Raw genomic sequence first — 14,820 nt, 5'->3', positions numbered from 1 at the left:
CAGACACATAATTCAAGCCAAAAATGAGTATACAGAACATCCTACATGAAAGAATGATGACTAATGTTGCGATGATATGTACTGGGTCTGAAATGGCAGAATTACCTATACTGGTTAAAAATGTGTTTTAAAAAAATCAAGAAATACTCCAGATATTTCATACCGATGTTGGTTGGCTTGGACATTGTATTTTAGTTATGGCTCTATATTACAAGTCAAAATGATCCCCTTTAGTTTAACCCTTTTATTTACTTGGTTTGTAAAGGTCTGTCCCAAAGAGAGGCTGTAATCCCAGGACTCAAGCAGTTGCATGAAGAAAACCAGTATGATGAACAAGGTTCCTGCATTTGAGACCCTAAGAAGTTACCTGCATGTGAGTGAAAAGAAGAGCACCTGACCTGACCTGAACTTCTTATCCTGATTGGGGTGTGTTCTACCTCTTGCCACTAGGTAGTGTCAGCTTCACACACAGTTTGCAACATGACTGGTGGAAGATATACTGCCTTAAAAATGTTCATCTATCAGCTGATGTGCTACTGTTGCTGGGAAATGAAACCTTCACATGTTAATCATTACTAAAATGTACCAGTACTACTTGCCTACTTCAGATATCTTTTGTTTGTTAACGTTTAGGATTTTCAACTTGCCCCTTATCTGATCATGAAAAGGCAAAATTTAGAAAGGACATGTGATACTGCCTTCCAGGCATCTCTGTATTATGTAACCCCCCCCCCCCCCCCCCCCCCGAACCATTTTAAACACACACACACACATACAAAAAGAGAGCCAATTAAAAGTGTTTCTGTACCTATGAAAGATCCTAAAATATCTTTGAAGAGGAAGAACAATACATAAAGGGAGAAAATCAGACAGCATGTGAAAGAAAGTTAAAGTATAGAAAGTGGTTGGGTGTAAATAAACAAGGGTGACAGCTGGTGAGAGGGAAAGGGATTGAGATTGAAAGTGTGTGTGTGTGTGTGTGTGTGTGTATGTGAGTGAGTGTGTTTGCACGATCGGGAGATTATGTTAACTGGCTAATATACGTAGCCAATGCGCTCTTGGTAATAAGCTGGGCAGTGATGTCTCTTTGAGTAGGAAACCAGTCTGGCCACCAACTCAGACCTACACAAAGAACTGCGTGCCAGCTGCTCTATCAGGACATTCTCTCCACAAAGGGTCTCTCAAGGTCTCAAGATGGCCCAGCAGCAGATGATCAACTCTCCCTTCCTCAAGCCCTTCTTCCTGAAGCCCCCGATGTGCCACCCGAGTCACAGCCGCCAGCGCAGACACACCCTCCCCGCCAGTGAATTCAGGAACCTCACTCCTCAGGACGCCATCAGTGTCTTCGAGATCGAGAGGGAAGGTAAGGTGCAGATGTTCTATGCAATTCTGAAATTAGCTTCAGCATACAAGAAATGACCATGAGGTGCAAATTTTTATTGCAAAAAAATGCATTTGAAAGTAAACTAAGAATGTATACAGGTGCTTATTGTACTTTTATGTAGCTCTAATTTCTATAAATGATACATTTTCATTGGGGTATGTAAACTTTTGACTACAACACTATATATATTCTTTTGTGGCTGAAGAAAAAAAATGTTACAAGAAATAGATAATTTTTTTGTTTTTTGCAAAACTCCAAAAATGCTCATTCAAAAGTATTCATACCCTTTGATGCTATGACAGTATTGTTTACAAGGTGCTAAAATTTCAATTTGATAATGCAGAACCTAATTCTAGAAAATGTTGGATTTTAGGTGAACATTCTTAGGGAGTATAAAGGGTTAGGCATAGGGTGATTACTGTCATTTTACAAATAAGTCAATGTGGGAAAAAGTAAAGAGCTATCTGAAGACCTTAGGCAGAAAATTATTTATTGTCATAAAGCTGGAGAAGGATACAAAAAGATTTCCAAGTATTTGAGTATCCCAATTTCAACTATTGTATCTATTCTCAAAAAGTACAATGCTCCCTTGGTCTGGAAGAAAGAAAGTTCTTTCACCAAAAACCAACAGAAGAATTTTGAGGAAGGTCAATAACAATCTGAGATTGACTGACAAAGATATTCAAGTACTGCTTGACGAAGGTCTCAGTGGCCGAGAACCAAGCAAAAAGCCACTCTTAGGAAAACGTCAAAAGGACAATTGCTTAAAGTTGGAATTTGAGTTCTGGTCAAAGGTTTTGCGGAGTGATGAAACAAAAATCGAGCTATTTGGTCACGCTGATAGTCGTTATGTTTGGAGAAAGTCTGCTGAGGTGTACAAAGAAAAGAACACCATACCTACTGTCAAGCATGGAGGGTATAAATACTTTTGAATTAGCATTTTTGCAAAAGAAAAAAAAAAAGCTTAAATAAATAATAAATAACTTTTTTTCCTCATCCACAAAAGTAAAATTTTTCCTACAAAAGATTTTTCCCTTAATTGTTTTTGAGACATTTTTAGAAATTATAAATTTCCATTGGGGGATGTAAACTTTTGCCTACAATTGTGTGTATATATAAAATTGAAATAAGCTTTACGATAATACAACAGAACAATGAGCAATGACCCTTTTGTATTGCAAAGATTTGCACAGACTACAAAATTTAAGACAAAATAATCTGTTTCTTAGTATCAGTACGTAATCTTCAACGCGAAGTTCGGCTTTCAGCCCCCCTACAGTGTCTAATCCATCTCTGTCTGCCGCACAGCCTTCGTGTCGGTTTCGGGGGAGTGCCCCCTCACGCTGAAGGAGGTCTTGAACTTCCTGGGTCAGTGTCCTCAGCTGTCCCTGGGATGGTTTGAGGAGGGGCAGCTCGTCGCCTTCATCATTGGCTCCGGCTGGGACAAGGAGAGGCTTTTGCAGGTCAGTTTGCTTCATGTATTTCTTTTTGCTATCCTCCGCTTGGAACACACATGGAACATACAGTGTCTATAGAAAGTCTACACCCCTTTTCAAAATTTTCACCTTTTGCTGCCTTATAGCCTGGAATTAAAATGCATTTTTTTCCCTCATTTATCTACACATCCTACCCCACAGCTCCCAAGTAAAAAAAATATTCTAGAAATTTGCAGAAAATTAATTAAAAATAAAAACTGTAATAGCTTGGTTGGATAAGTGTCCACCCCCCTTGTAATAGAAATCCTAAATTAGCTCAGGTGTAACCAATCGCCTTCAAAATCACATGTCGAGTTAAAAGTGGCCTCCACCTGTGCTAAATGGCAGTGATTCACATGATTTCAGAATAAATTCAGCAGTTCCTGTAGGTTCCCTGAGCTGTGGATTTCAAAGCAAAGACTCAACCATGAGCACCAAGGTGCTTTCAAAAGAACTCAGGAACAAAGTTGTTGAAAGGCACAGATCAGGGGATGAGTATAAAAAAAAATATCAAAGGCCTTGAATATCCCTAGGACCATGGTCAAGACGATTATTAAGAAGTGTAAGATGTATGGCACCACCAAGACCCTGCCCAGATCAGGCCATCCCTCCAAACTGAATGACCAAGCAAGAAGGAAACTGATCAGAGAGGCTACGAAGAGGCCAAGGGCAACTCTGCAAGAGGTACAGGCTTTTATGGCCAAGACTGGTCAAAGTGTGCATGTGACAACAATATCCCAAGCACTCCACAAATCTGGCCTGTACGGTAGGGTGGCAAGAAGGAAGCCATTACTCAAGAAAGCCCACTTTGAATCCCCTTTGAAGTATGCAAACAAAAAAAAAAAACACTCAGGAGATTCTGTAGCCATGTGGCAAATGTTTTGAGGACTGACGAAACTAAAATGGAACTAAATAGCCTAAATGCAAAGTGTTATGTTTGGCGCAAACAACACAAAATACCATCCCTACTGTGAAGCATGGTGGTGGTAGCATCATGTTATGGGGATGTTTCTCATCGGCAGGGACTGGAGCACTTGTCAGGATAGAAGGGAAAATGAATGGAGCAAAGTACAGAGAAGTACTTGAGGAAAATCTGCTGCCCTCTGCAAGAAAGCTGAAACTGGAATGGAAGTTCACCTTTTAACATGACATTGACCCAAATCAAACAGCCAAAGCTACACTGGAGTGTCTAAGGAACAAAAAGGTAAATGTCCTCGAGTGGCCCAGTCAGAGCCTCGACCTAAATCCAATCGAAAATTTGTGGCATGACTTGAAGATTGCTGTCCATCAACGCTCCCCAAGGAACTTGACAGAGCTTGAACACTTTTGTAAAGAATGATTAAATATCGCCAAATATAAGTTGGTAGAGACCTATCCCAAAAGACTCACAGCTGTAACTGTTGCCAAAGGTGTTTCCACCAAGTATTAACTCACTTATCCAATTATGATAAAATATGATCTCGTTTTGTATTTTTAATATAAAATTTTTTTCTCAATAAAAACTTTTTTCCCCTTAACTGTGTGGAGTATGGTGTGTAGACAAGTGGGAAAAAAAAAATCCTCATTTAAATGCATGAAACTCTGAGGCACTGACAACCAAATGCGAAAGGGGGTTTAGACTTTCTGTAGGCACTGTATATCCTGTCCCTGGAGCTGGACTGGCAAATTGGGTGGTCTTTTTAAAAGGTTCTTTTTTGGTTTATTTCCAGGATGCCATGACAACCCATATTCCTGAAACTCCCACAGTCCACATCCACGTGCTGTCGGTGCACCGACACTGCCGTCAGCAGGGCAAGGGCTCAGTCCTCCTGTGGCGCTACCTGCAGTACCTGCGCTGCCTGCCTGGCCTGCGCCGTGCCCTGCTCATCTGCGAGGAGTTTCTGGTGCCATTCTACCGCAAGGCTGGCTTCAAGGAGAAAGGCCCCTCTGCCATCACTGTTGCCCAGATGAGTTTCACCGAGATGGAGTACGTGCTGGGGGGAGCAGCCTTTGAGCGCAGGAACAGCGGCTGCTAGGAAAGAGGAGAGACCTGGACTCTAAACAAATGCATAGCCCGCTTGCAGGCATTCAAGGGAAACATGCATTGTTTTATAAGCTGTAAATGGAGGTATTTGCATCTCTTGGCTAACTTCTTATATTCTCAGCGATTTTAGGTCATATTGTCAACCATAATCCACAACCTAAAACCATGTTTCTAGCAGGTCATACTGGCGAAAGGGTTTTGCAATCACAGCATTCCATTCTATATATGGCAATTGGATGTGCCAATTCAGAGAATTCTTAAAAAAGAACAGCAATGCTCATATAGAATAAAGAATGTTTAGAATGATTGATCTTTCAATGTTGCCCATTGACAAAACTCTTAGATGCCTGTAACAGGGTCTGCCCAATGCATTCATTATTTTAGAATTTTTTTTAATGGTTTTTGTGGGTCTAGTTGGGGAGAGCAATCCAGTCCTCAAACCAAAGAAAACTGCAGGGCAACTGCAGCACAAGTGCAATAAGTTGTAGCAATGTACCCATTTTATATCAAACTGTACATTATATGACTAGTGCTTACTCCCCATAATGTTGCTGAATGAAAGACAGAATGGGATGTGGACTTTAATGGATGAACTGATTGAATGCGACGTTGATATGTGAAAAGCAGCTTGTATATACTTCCTTTCATTTCTACATGTTTTGCTATATTTACACTTGCATTGGTTAATAAGTAAAAGTTGATAAAGCTAGAGTTGTCTGCAACCTTATTATCCTCTCCTTTGGCATTGCACAGTTATAAATAGAAAGCTAACACAGGCACACATGTTCTTCAAGGATATTTTTCTGGTGAATTCACAAACGTTGGTTAACAGAGCCTAAGTGGAGCGGGGATTGTCTCAGGCTGGGCAGAGAGGCTGTAGATTAAAGAAACAAATAGATGTGAAATAAGTGGCAGAGACTGAAGGAGACGGTTCACATTTCTTTCACTGTATTTTCAATTACAGGCAAGTGGTAGCTAAAACACTACCTATTCTTTCATCACCACTTTTTTGCAGTAGTAAACAACAATGGCTAACATTTTAGTGCTCAATCTAGTGTAATAAAAACATGGCAGTAGTTGGTACAATAGTTATCAAGAAGGCACCAAAGGTCGGTTTGTTTGTTTTTTTCTGGTAAGACTCCATGTCTCTATGTCCAGTCCTGGTCTGTCAAGTGCTTTAAAAAGAACAGGAGGGAAATGCATTTATACAGTTGTGTGCATAGAGGATTCTGAATACAAATAAGAAGGAACATCCATATGTTCTGAAGATCTCTTGAGAAGGAAGGATTTGAACACAAATAACATTACTTCTTGTTCACGTAGGGTGGAAAAAGTGACCTCATTTTCAGTCTGGGAGGCCCCTAATTGGGATCCGTGTGGGGGTGTGTGATTGCAGAAAAAAGGAAAGATTGGTGATGCCACTGTAAATAAAAAAAAAAATAAAAAAAGGGAAGCACATTGGTTTTGTCCAGGATAGTGGTATCAGTGGAGGTGCGCGTTGAGGTCGTATTTCTCGCAGAACTTGTCGGTGAAGGGGATGCAGGTGAGGTATTCGCACCACTCGCACGTGATTGGGTAGACATAGAAGAGCACAACGAGGCCGGCGAAGAGCCCCAGGAACACCAGCAGGAAGACGATGATCTGGCAGCGCTTCCGGTACATGTCAAGCCGGCCGAAGCTGATGTAGGGCAGGAAGGAGAAGGACAGGAAGAAGCCTGAGATGAAGCCCGAGATGTGGGCGAAGTTGTCGATCCAGGGCAGCATCCCGAAGGCGAAGAGAAACAGCACCACGCCCACCAGCTTGAAGAAGGCCCGCCATGGCCGCGCCAGGATCTGCCAGCTCTGGAACAGCTCCACGAAGAGGCAAGCCAGGATCCCAAACTGAGACCCTGCCGGACCCACCTGGACACAACACACACAGGGACAGCAGCTTAGTGAACTGTACAAAAGCCAGGGACTGTTTAGTTCTGCATCTGGTTACCTTTTTTTTTTTTTTGTGCTCCATTGTTCAAAGAGTAAGTAGTGGATTTGCATACTGCCCATTATCCCATATGTTGTTCTGCACCAGGAAACAAAGGCTTGTTTCTGTTGTGTTTTATTTTTGTGTGTGTGCAAAATAGATTGTGGCAATAGTATGAGCACAATTTAACCATTGAGGGACTGTTCAAACCCTTCCACTGCAAGTTGATTACCAAATAAATATACTGTATCTATTTTTCACTTTTGTACTTGCTGTGGTGAAAAATAAACACTAAATATAATATGTCAGTAAGATGCTGTGCCCAATTAATAATGACGGTTTCTGATGCCAACACATAGCATCCCTACCACAAATGGAGGACACTGCCAAACCCTAACTGCTTTCCTACTTGCGCAGAGTGGATCCTATTTTTCTAGTGGTATTTTAAATTGATATTGAATTGATCTACAACATGGAGGGGGGATATAAATCTCAAAAAGGCCACCTATGGAAGCTGCTACAATTGAATACGCCCCAAAGTGTGTTTGAAGTGTTTGCGGAGGAGGGTACGTTGTGTTACTCGTGCCGGGGCTGCGTGGTCTGCTGTACCTCGGCTCTGTAGGGCAGGAAGATGGCGCTGGCCAGGTTCCCGGTGATCCCGCTCAGGATGTAGATGATGGAGATTCGCAGCCAGCCTGCCAGCTTCTCCAGGTCCCGCAGGATGGTCATCTGGAAACACACCGACACCAGGCAGTGCAGGATCCTGCAGGTAGAGGGCGCAGAAGAACACCCTCAACGCAAGGAACTACAGGAAAACTTTCTGGAATTCCACCATGGCAAAACTGGAAACTATGTTCCCCTTTTGTCATCCCAAAGCATGGAATAGAAATCAAATTGTGCTGAGAATTTACAGGTTCACTTGTTTCCCTCCAGCTCAGATCTCTGGTGTACACAACTGCTCAGTAGATTACGTTTACATTGAACCTGTTACAGCGATAGTAACCATACTGGGGCTAATGGTTTAATGATAAAGAAGTTACAAGAAGGTACATTGCAATCACCATGAAATGGAGAGTAAATTGCACTTCTGTAAACACAGTGTGTTTGACTAGTCCAGGATTAATTACTTTAAAATCAAAAAGACTTATCTTGGGCTCTGTGAATTGTGAAGTAGTTAAGCAGGGTGCATTTTATGCATAGTCGTTGGGCACGTGCCAGACAGCTCAGCAATAAGCTCAGTGTTCTACTAAATGGGTCTCGCCAGCGATTAGCCACCACACCCCTGCTGCAACTTATAGACATGAGCACCTCCAGCGCCTGTCCCAAAGCTTTTAGTGGACACCTGAGCGCTTCTATAATGCTTTACAGAACGGTTCTATTTACAAGAAATGACGTGCTTTACTGCAGTAGACAGCCAATATTAGCAATGCCATTTATTGAAGCAGTTTAGTTTTGATTAAATATATATCCAGAACAAGAAAATGAAATGGCACACTTTTAGGTGTCCCTACCATGAAAAAAAAAAAGTCACCAGAACCCACATTGTCTACAGCAAAACATATGTCCATGACGAGATCTATCCTTATAGCATTGTTTGATGCCCATATGTGTGTCTTGCTAAACGCTGTTGTTACCTGTGATATTCAGCATCAGTGCAGCATTATAAAACCACAGTTGTTTTGATTATTTATACTGACACTGTTCACAAATGCTAATTTGATTTGGCACGGTTTGTTCCCGATTTAAAAATGTTTTCAAAATGACTTCCAGTAGAAAATGACTCAATAGATGCGAGTCAGTGCGCACAGCCAGAACAGGTAGTCCTAGGCTGTGTAGCCCAAGGCTGCTGCACACTCTTACCCAGCATGGAGGAAAAGAGACAACCACAGCCTGTAAAACTGATCAGGAACCTCTGGGTTTAGAAAGGGAAGTAATCCACACACGTCATCCATACAGTGTACCTGCAACGAAACAACATAGTAAGATCTCCATTGCTCAGTACAGGCAGCCAAGATGGGGTGCCTAACATTATATTAATTTGTAGTATAGTTAAAAATCAACACATTTGTATGAGGAAGTGCTTTCAGCTTGTCCCATGCTTTGCGTGCATGATTTCCTGGTTGCTGTATTAAACATAACCATATGAAAATACTATCTTGGCTTCTGCTTGCAAAAAAAGACAAGCGTTCTTAAGACAATTGCTAGAAATAACTACCTTCTTTCATAAGAACACAAGGCAAGCAATCAAGTTATAAAACAAACCAACGTTTCTGGGTTTTGGTCCCTCAGTAGCTTCTAATCTGCATATTTGGTATGTCAATCAGCAACTATAAAATTGAGAGTTGTAAAAGAACTGAAAGGAAAGACACTATTGGCCCCCTTGGAGCAACATCCATTTGCAAGCTGATCTGCGAGCAGAATGTGATTGGCATGCTGATGACGTGGGTTATGGCTTCCAGCTTCAATGCTGCTCTGGTCTTGTACCAATGAGATGGGTTAAGCCAATTAACACTGTCACGTTTAAGCCCCTGACCCTACTGCATATGAACGGCTGATCTGCTTATAACACACACACACGTTTTTAGATCCAGCAGCCACCTCATCTTGCACCATGCTCTAGTCTCGACTCACGTGTGAAAGGTAAGCACGGTCAGTCCTATACTATACTGATGGACACCAGGTGATCTGAAGTGTGACACCAGCTCAGGAGTGGTGTTTTAGGAATCCCGTGATTAGGAAGCTCTCAACATAATCCTATTTCTGATTTCAAAGCGTAGCCAAACACCTCTCACGTTTCTCGCAATATAACAGCACCCGTGACCTGAACACAATGCTGAGTATAGTACCACCCATCACCCTGACATCCAGTGATACATTTACCTGGGAGCACAAAGTGGCCGTATCATGAAAATGCCCCTTCATAAAATCACAGTATTCTCTGGATGTGATTTCACACCTAAAAGAAAAAAAAAAGGGAATGCTGGTATCTCATCACTTAAGAAACATATCCCATGTAAAAGATAACATCTTGGGTCCCTTTTAAAAATTTTCATAAGCTTAGTTTACCATGCACCGCCCCACCACCCACCCCATGTTTACATTATACATTTACCATATATGGGCTGGTCTAGTGCACGGATAGTGCCAAACAGGTAACGCAGAAATAACGATCCATGATGGGGTATGGAACAGAAAAGCCACAGTACTTCTTGTTATGCTTTTATTATTATTATTATTATTATTATTATTATTATTATTATTATTTATTTATTTATTTATTTATTTATTTATTTATTTAAACTCGCCCTGATTTAGAGGACAGATCTCAAACCCCAAGTGCACTAGAGCGGCCATTTTGAAAAGATCTTTGAAACAGACTTTAAAGTTAGAAGTGTAAAAAGTTGTCAGGCTGTTAACAATAAAAAGAAAAATGACATGTACTTTGTTTAAACAGTTGTAGTAACACGTGGGGACGTATAACGCTACATGTTTTAAGAACTCCACTACTTACTATTTAAGTGTGGAAGGACACCATTTTGTTAGATTTTTAGAAGTTTGGGATGCAAAAGGTCCTATAATGTTTTAGACGTGTGTCTTTGTTATATATGAAATCCCGTTTAAATTTATGAGGTTGGGGATGTAACAAATCTGCCCTGATAATTAGAGATTGTCTTGTATATAACAAGCTGTGTGTTTTTCTATACGTGGATGTTTGAAGAAGATCGCCCAAATGCACTGCTGCACTCCTGGATCTTAGCAGTTGGTTCTTCTCACCTTCCTTTAGTTCCGATGCAGCAAGGTCTGCCTGTTAAGACACAGTCTATATGGGGGAGGTTGGTCTGCTTCACGTCACTTTGCTTGGTGCAGATCTTGGTTACATGAGAGAAAGGGAGGGAAGAAGAAGGAAGATCACTTTCAAACCATTACTGATTGTAATGTGATGGCACTGAACCTAACAAACAAATGAGCTGTCTATGTATGATGTGCAGACAACATCAGCTCTAGGCTTTATCTACCGTATATCTTGAATACAAGGTAAATAGCAGAGATCTAACAGAACAATCTAAAGCTTGTACAGTGATGGAGAATGAGGTTTATCCTGTGCTCCAGAGCTAACTGAGAGTTAGTGGCTGACCAGGGACTTCCGTATCTCCTGGATCCTAGACTATCAACTATTGCTCCCCCATTGTGACGAGGTAACGGATTCCTAAATTAATGGGTTCTACAGAACTTACAGGCCATTCAGTGATGTCATCGGGCCACTCGTGAGGAGACACAGAGGCAGGCTCCTCGCAAAACCTGCATCAACATGAATTAACAGGACGTCAAGAAGTAAAGTGACTGTGCACCTGTGGACTGGACAACACAATGCATTCTGATTCATCTGCCAGTTACACCGCACACTCAACATGGCTAAGACTTTGCATTTTTAATCGAGAATTTTATGGTCACCATATAATGGAAAATAAGAAATACGTATTTAATTAATAGGTAATTTTGGTCTGTTACTGCACTGCAATGAATGCCCATAGAAATGTATCAAGATTGCTTGATCAATTGAAGCAGTTATGCCTGCTGCACTTTGCTTACCTGGGATCCTGGTGACAGACAGACCCAAACTGTCTTGAGCTTTTATTAGCCAGCACTGGGGAGCTGGGGTGCTGAGGCCATTTCACCCACACAGCGAGTGTGGACTAGGGGAAAGAAAAACAACAGTTTGAAGCATAACTACTGAAGTGAAGACAGGAGACATTGTGTTTACCTGAAATAACAAAACCTGATGCTGCTTTCCTACTAAAGCACTTTGGATCAATAGGCCGCTGGTAAAATGTCCAGATTTCAGAGGGACCAAATGCAGAACCTGAATTAAAAACGCAATCTTTTAAATTGTTTGAAACAAATATGTTTCGACAATAGCAGCCACTTTTTTGCTTTGTGAATACTGTGCATTTTTCCAGTGTAGGATATCTGTGAGCACTTACAGAGCACTCTTCCTCAGAGGTCTGTATGCAGCCTGAGCGGTCGTTTCGCATGCAGCAGGCAGAGAGTTTCTCTTTCTGTCTCTTCTGCTGGATGAGCCGGTGCACCTGCTGGTCATGCCGCATGCAGGGGGAGAACTTTGCACCCAGGTGGATGAGTGCCTCCTGCAGGACAGAAGAGGAACTGCTGTCAATTCCAGGTCAAATCAGCTCCGCCATTTTTGTTATATAATTTTTTCTTTTTTTTTAAATGTATTGTCCGGTCACACAGACTTTTTTTTCATTTTAAAATATTTTAATAGGAAAATGTTAATTGTTTATTTAGGTCAATAAGTGCAATAATTTAACTGACCCACTACAGGGTAAATTTCACTTCTATAAATAGAGTCACTTTAAAAATTAAGTTTTGTAACTTACCGAACTTGGTCCAATCCAGAAGTTTTCCTGATATACATATTTTACATTTTCATAAACACCTTTATTCCTTAACACCTGGCAAAACAGAGGAAACCACAATGAAAAACAAATCTATTTATGGTACTCTTAGCCGTAAGATTCAGATTTTTGCCATAGGAGTACAGATATAGTGAAATAAATAAATAAATAAAATAGGGTGTTTATATTAACAACTAACCACACAATGAATGCCCCGTCCCAAATAAAAACATCTTTACTTACAGAATCTACTTTCTCATTCTGTGAAAATCCCACTGGTGCAAATCCATAGATAGACACTGCCAGGATTGTGATTAGCAAGTGGACGAAGGTTATCCAGTATGTGAAAAATGGTCTGAGAGTGAGAAGACACAATTTTTGTTTAATCAGATATTCTGTAAATTAAGTTCTACAAGATACCCACACTTCTTAAAGCCCTGGCCTCTAGGAGACAAGCAGGCATGTTTAGACAACTTGCTTACATCTGTAAACCACCTGAATGAATGAGGGAGGGTTAAACAACAAGACATGATTACATGGAAGTAGATAGGAGCTGGTTTGTTTCCAGGAAACTTCACCTGATAGCATTTATCAAAAGGAATGTGCTAATTATATATGCATTACCCCTACAATGGAATGCACAGGTAGTTTATTACTGCATATGTAACAATATTTGTTTATATACAATAAATGCTACTTAACCACAATATATAATCTTTTTTTAAAAGGGGAGGTCTCATTTGGGGCTATATAAGATTAACTATAAATGTACAATGTGTGTTTTCATTCTGGTTGCTCTGCAGCAGGATTTTTTTTTTTTGACAAAAGGGTCACATCGTCCCAGTAAAATAGAATACGTCCCCGAGACTTTGCTTCAAGTTAGAGACCAAGTTCAATCCCCCCCCCCCCCCCCCCCCCCCCATTATAAATATAAATATATTTCGTGTTAGAGGGACGTTCTCACCTGTGGTCATCCATGTCCTCTATCTGTCTCTTGACATAGCTGTCGATGCGCTTGCGGTACGTGCGGTTGGTCAGCTTGCCCACTATGCCCAGCCCGTACGGCCTCTTCTCCTTTGCAAAGAGCTTCTTGACGGGCACGGAGATCCTCTGGCCCCGCCTCTGCCCACTCACGCTCACCACCTCCTGCCGTAACCGGACCTTCGGCTGCACCAGCGGGCCCTCCTTCCCCTTGCGCCAGCCCCGCTCCAGCGGCCTGAAACATGCGAGGGTTATCTACAAAGCATCTTTCTAGGGCTTCTTCTGTGTGAGAGTTCTCTCAAACCAATACTGCTTTATGGAAAACCGACACCTCAAAGACATAGTACAATAAATAGAGATAAAGAGGTAGCTTCTTCCCCCTAATGGAACCGCTCAACTGTTCAATCTGTGTATTACCTGTGGGCTCTTGCTACTCTAAGATGGCTTCTTTAGGATCGAATTTATTAAGAAAATGAAATCAAAGTTTTCGAAATATAAAAATAAAGATTTATGCAGGAATATAGCTAATGTTGGTGTTACACCAAATCCTTGTATGAGATCATTAATTTCACAATAAGCTCTACTGATTATTAAACAAACTGTACACACATGCTAGAGATTCGGATGGAAACTAACCTTCAAATGTGCAGGGGGCTTGTTACTCTAGCTTACTCATTCAGTCTGAAAAGACTGGGCAGTAGGGAGCTAATCTGCTTCCCTGAAATCCATTACTAATACCTGCACTCTGACGTTTGTTCTGTTTAAATGATGCTGCACAACACTGGCCTGCAAAGCAGCCTAGTCCCAGGAAACAAAGCATTTAGGCAGTCAAGGATACATTTCAGTGGCTCTGTGTTGTTTTTATTTTGTATTCTTATTTCTATTATTGATGTTGTAAATAATTCCAGACTGTTTAACATACTAGCATTGTACAAGTTCTTAGAATTTTAGTGCACTGAGACAGCTGATTGACTGACAAGAGAAGATTGCGGATGCTGTTAGAGGGATAATGTGAGAACTAGGTTGAACGTATTTAGCACATTTTAGTGCGACCATCCCACAACAGACACCCATACCCGTCATACTCACAGCATGAGGTGGCTCTTTTCAAGTTCGTTCTTGTCCAAGGCACTGCCGGTGAGGTCGGTCTCACCCAGGGCCTTGCTTGACTCTGCCTCTTTGATGGCCGCCTCAGAGGGTGACTCGAACACTTCGTCAGGGTAAGTGGACATCTCCTCGTGCAACGCACCATCCTGGACCAACAGAGAGGTGGGGATGCTAGAACAACTAGGACTACAATAGTCCACTTTGTTTTGTTGTCTGTTTTCAGCACGTCCCACATTGACGTTGCTAAAACACAGATTTTGATTACTTTGGTGAATGAGGGCAAGAAAAGTGGTGAGATAAAGACAAATGGAGAAAAAATGTGCACTCCTGCTGTCACTGTAACATTTAACGATTCCAGTAATGTAAAGGCTGTAGGACAAGTGGGAAGCTAAACTGTTCATTAAGTGTCAGTGTCGCACAAGGCATGACAGCAATGTCGCTCAGGACCTTCAGACATGTTCATCTGCTTTTTAAGA

General features: G+C 41.4%; 2 protein-coding genes across 4 annotated transcripts in view; one reads left to right on the top strand and one right to left on the bottom strand.

Moving 5' to 3' along the window:
- The first annotated feature begins 297 nt into the window (after window positions 1-297).
- aanat2 (arylalkylamine N-acetyltransferase 2) lies at window positions 298-5,722 on the top strand. The gene is made up of 4 exons (XM_041277934.1): window positions 298-373; window positions 1,176-1,363; window positions 2,693-2,847; window positions 4,569-5,722. Coding segments are annotated over exons 1-4 (651 nt in total). The 5' UTR covers window positions 298-371; the 3' UTR covers window positions 4,875-5,722.
- An 86-nt stretch (window positions 5,723-5,808) lies between these two features.
- Window positions 5,809-14,820, bottom strand: part of LOC121330939 (inactive rhomboid protein 1) — a 36,271-nt gene continuing 27,259 nt past the window's right edge. For all 3 annotated transcript variants that reach the window (XM_041277931.1, XM_041277932.1, XM_041277933.1), the window contains 12 exons: window positions 14,327-14,490; window positions 13,221-13,472; window positions 12,500-12,611; window positions 12,239-12,313; window positions 11,825-11,986; window positions 11,433-11,536; window positions 11,078-11,141; window positions 10,617-10,711; window positions 9,723-9,798; window positions 8,703-8,803; window positions 7,452-7,605; window positions 5,809-6,784 (listed from right to left, as the gene is read on the bottom strand). In XM_041277931.1, coding sequence (XP_041133865.1) covers window positions 6,365-6,784; window positions 7,452-7,605; window positions 8,703-8,803; window positions 9,723-9,798; window positions 10,617-10,711; window positions 11,078-11,141; window positions 11,433-11,536; window positions 11,825-11,986; window positions 12,239-12,313; window positions 12,500-12,611; window positions 13,221-13,472; window positions 14,327-14,490 — 1,779 coding nt within the window. In that variant the 3' untranslated portion in view covers window positions 5,809-6,364. The remainder of the gene's footprint in view (window positions 6,785-7,451; window positions 7,606-8,702; window positions 8,804-9,722; window positions 9,799-10,616; window positions 10,712-11,077; window positions 11,142-11,432; window positions 11,537-11,824; window positions 11,987-12,238; window positions 12,314-12,499; window positions 12,612-13,220; window positions 13,473-14,326; window positions 14,491-14,820) is intronic.

The sequence above is a fragment of the Polyodon spathula genome, chromosome 18 (assembly GCF_017654505.1).
Source record: "Polyodon spathula isolate WHYD16114869_AA chromosome 18, ASM1765450v1, whole genome shotgun sequence".
NCBI lineage: Eukaryota > Metazoa > Chordata > Actinopteri > Acipenseriformes > Polyodontidae > Polyodon > Polyodon spathula.
The sequence above is the reverse complement of the archived record's forward strand: the minus strand, read 5'-3'. Positions and strand labels throughout refer to the sequence as shown.

Bases quoted from the DNA above. Each gene is read 5' to 3' on its own strand.
- aanat2 (XM_041277934.1), top strand. The intron at 1,364-2,692 runs GTAAGGTGCAGA...TCTGCCGCACAG, and splicing joins CTTCGAGATCGAGAGGGAAG to CCTTCGTGTCGGTTTCGGGG. The intron at 2,848-4,568 runs GTCAGTTTGCTT...GTTTATTTCCAG, and splicing joins ACAAGGAGAGGCTTTTGCAG to GATGCCATGACAACCCATAT.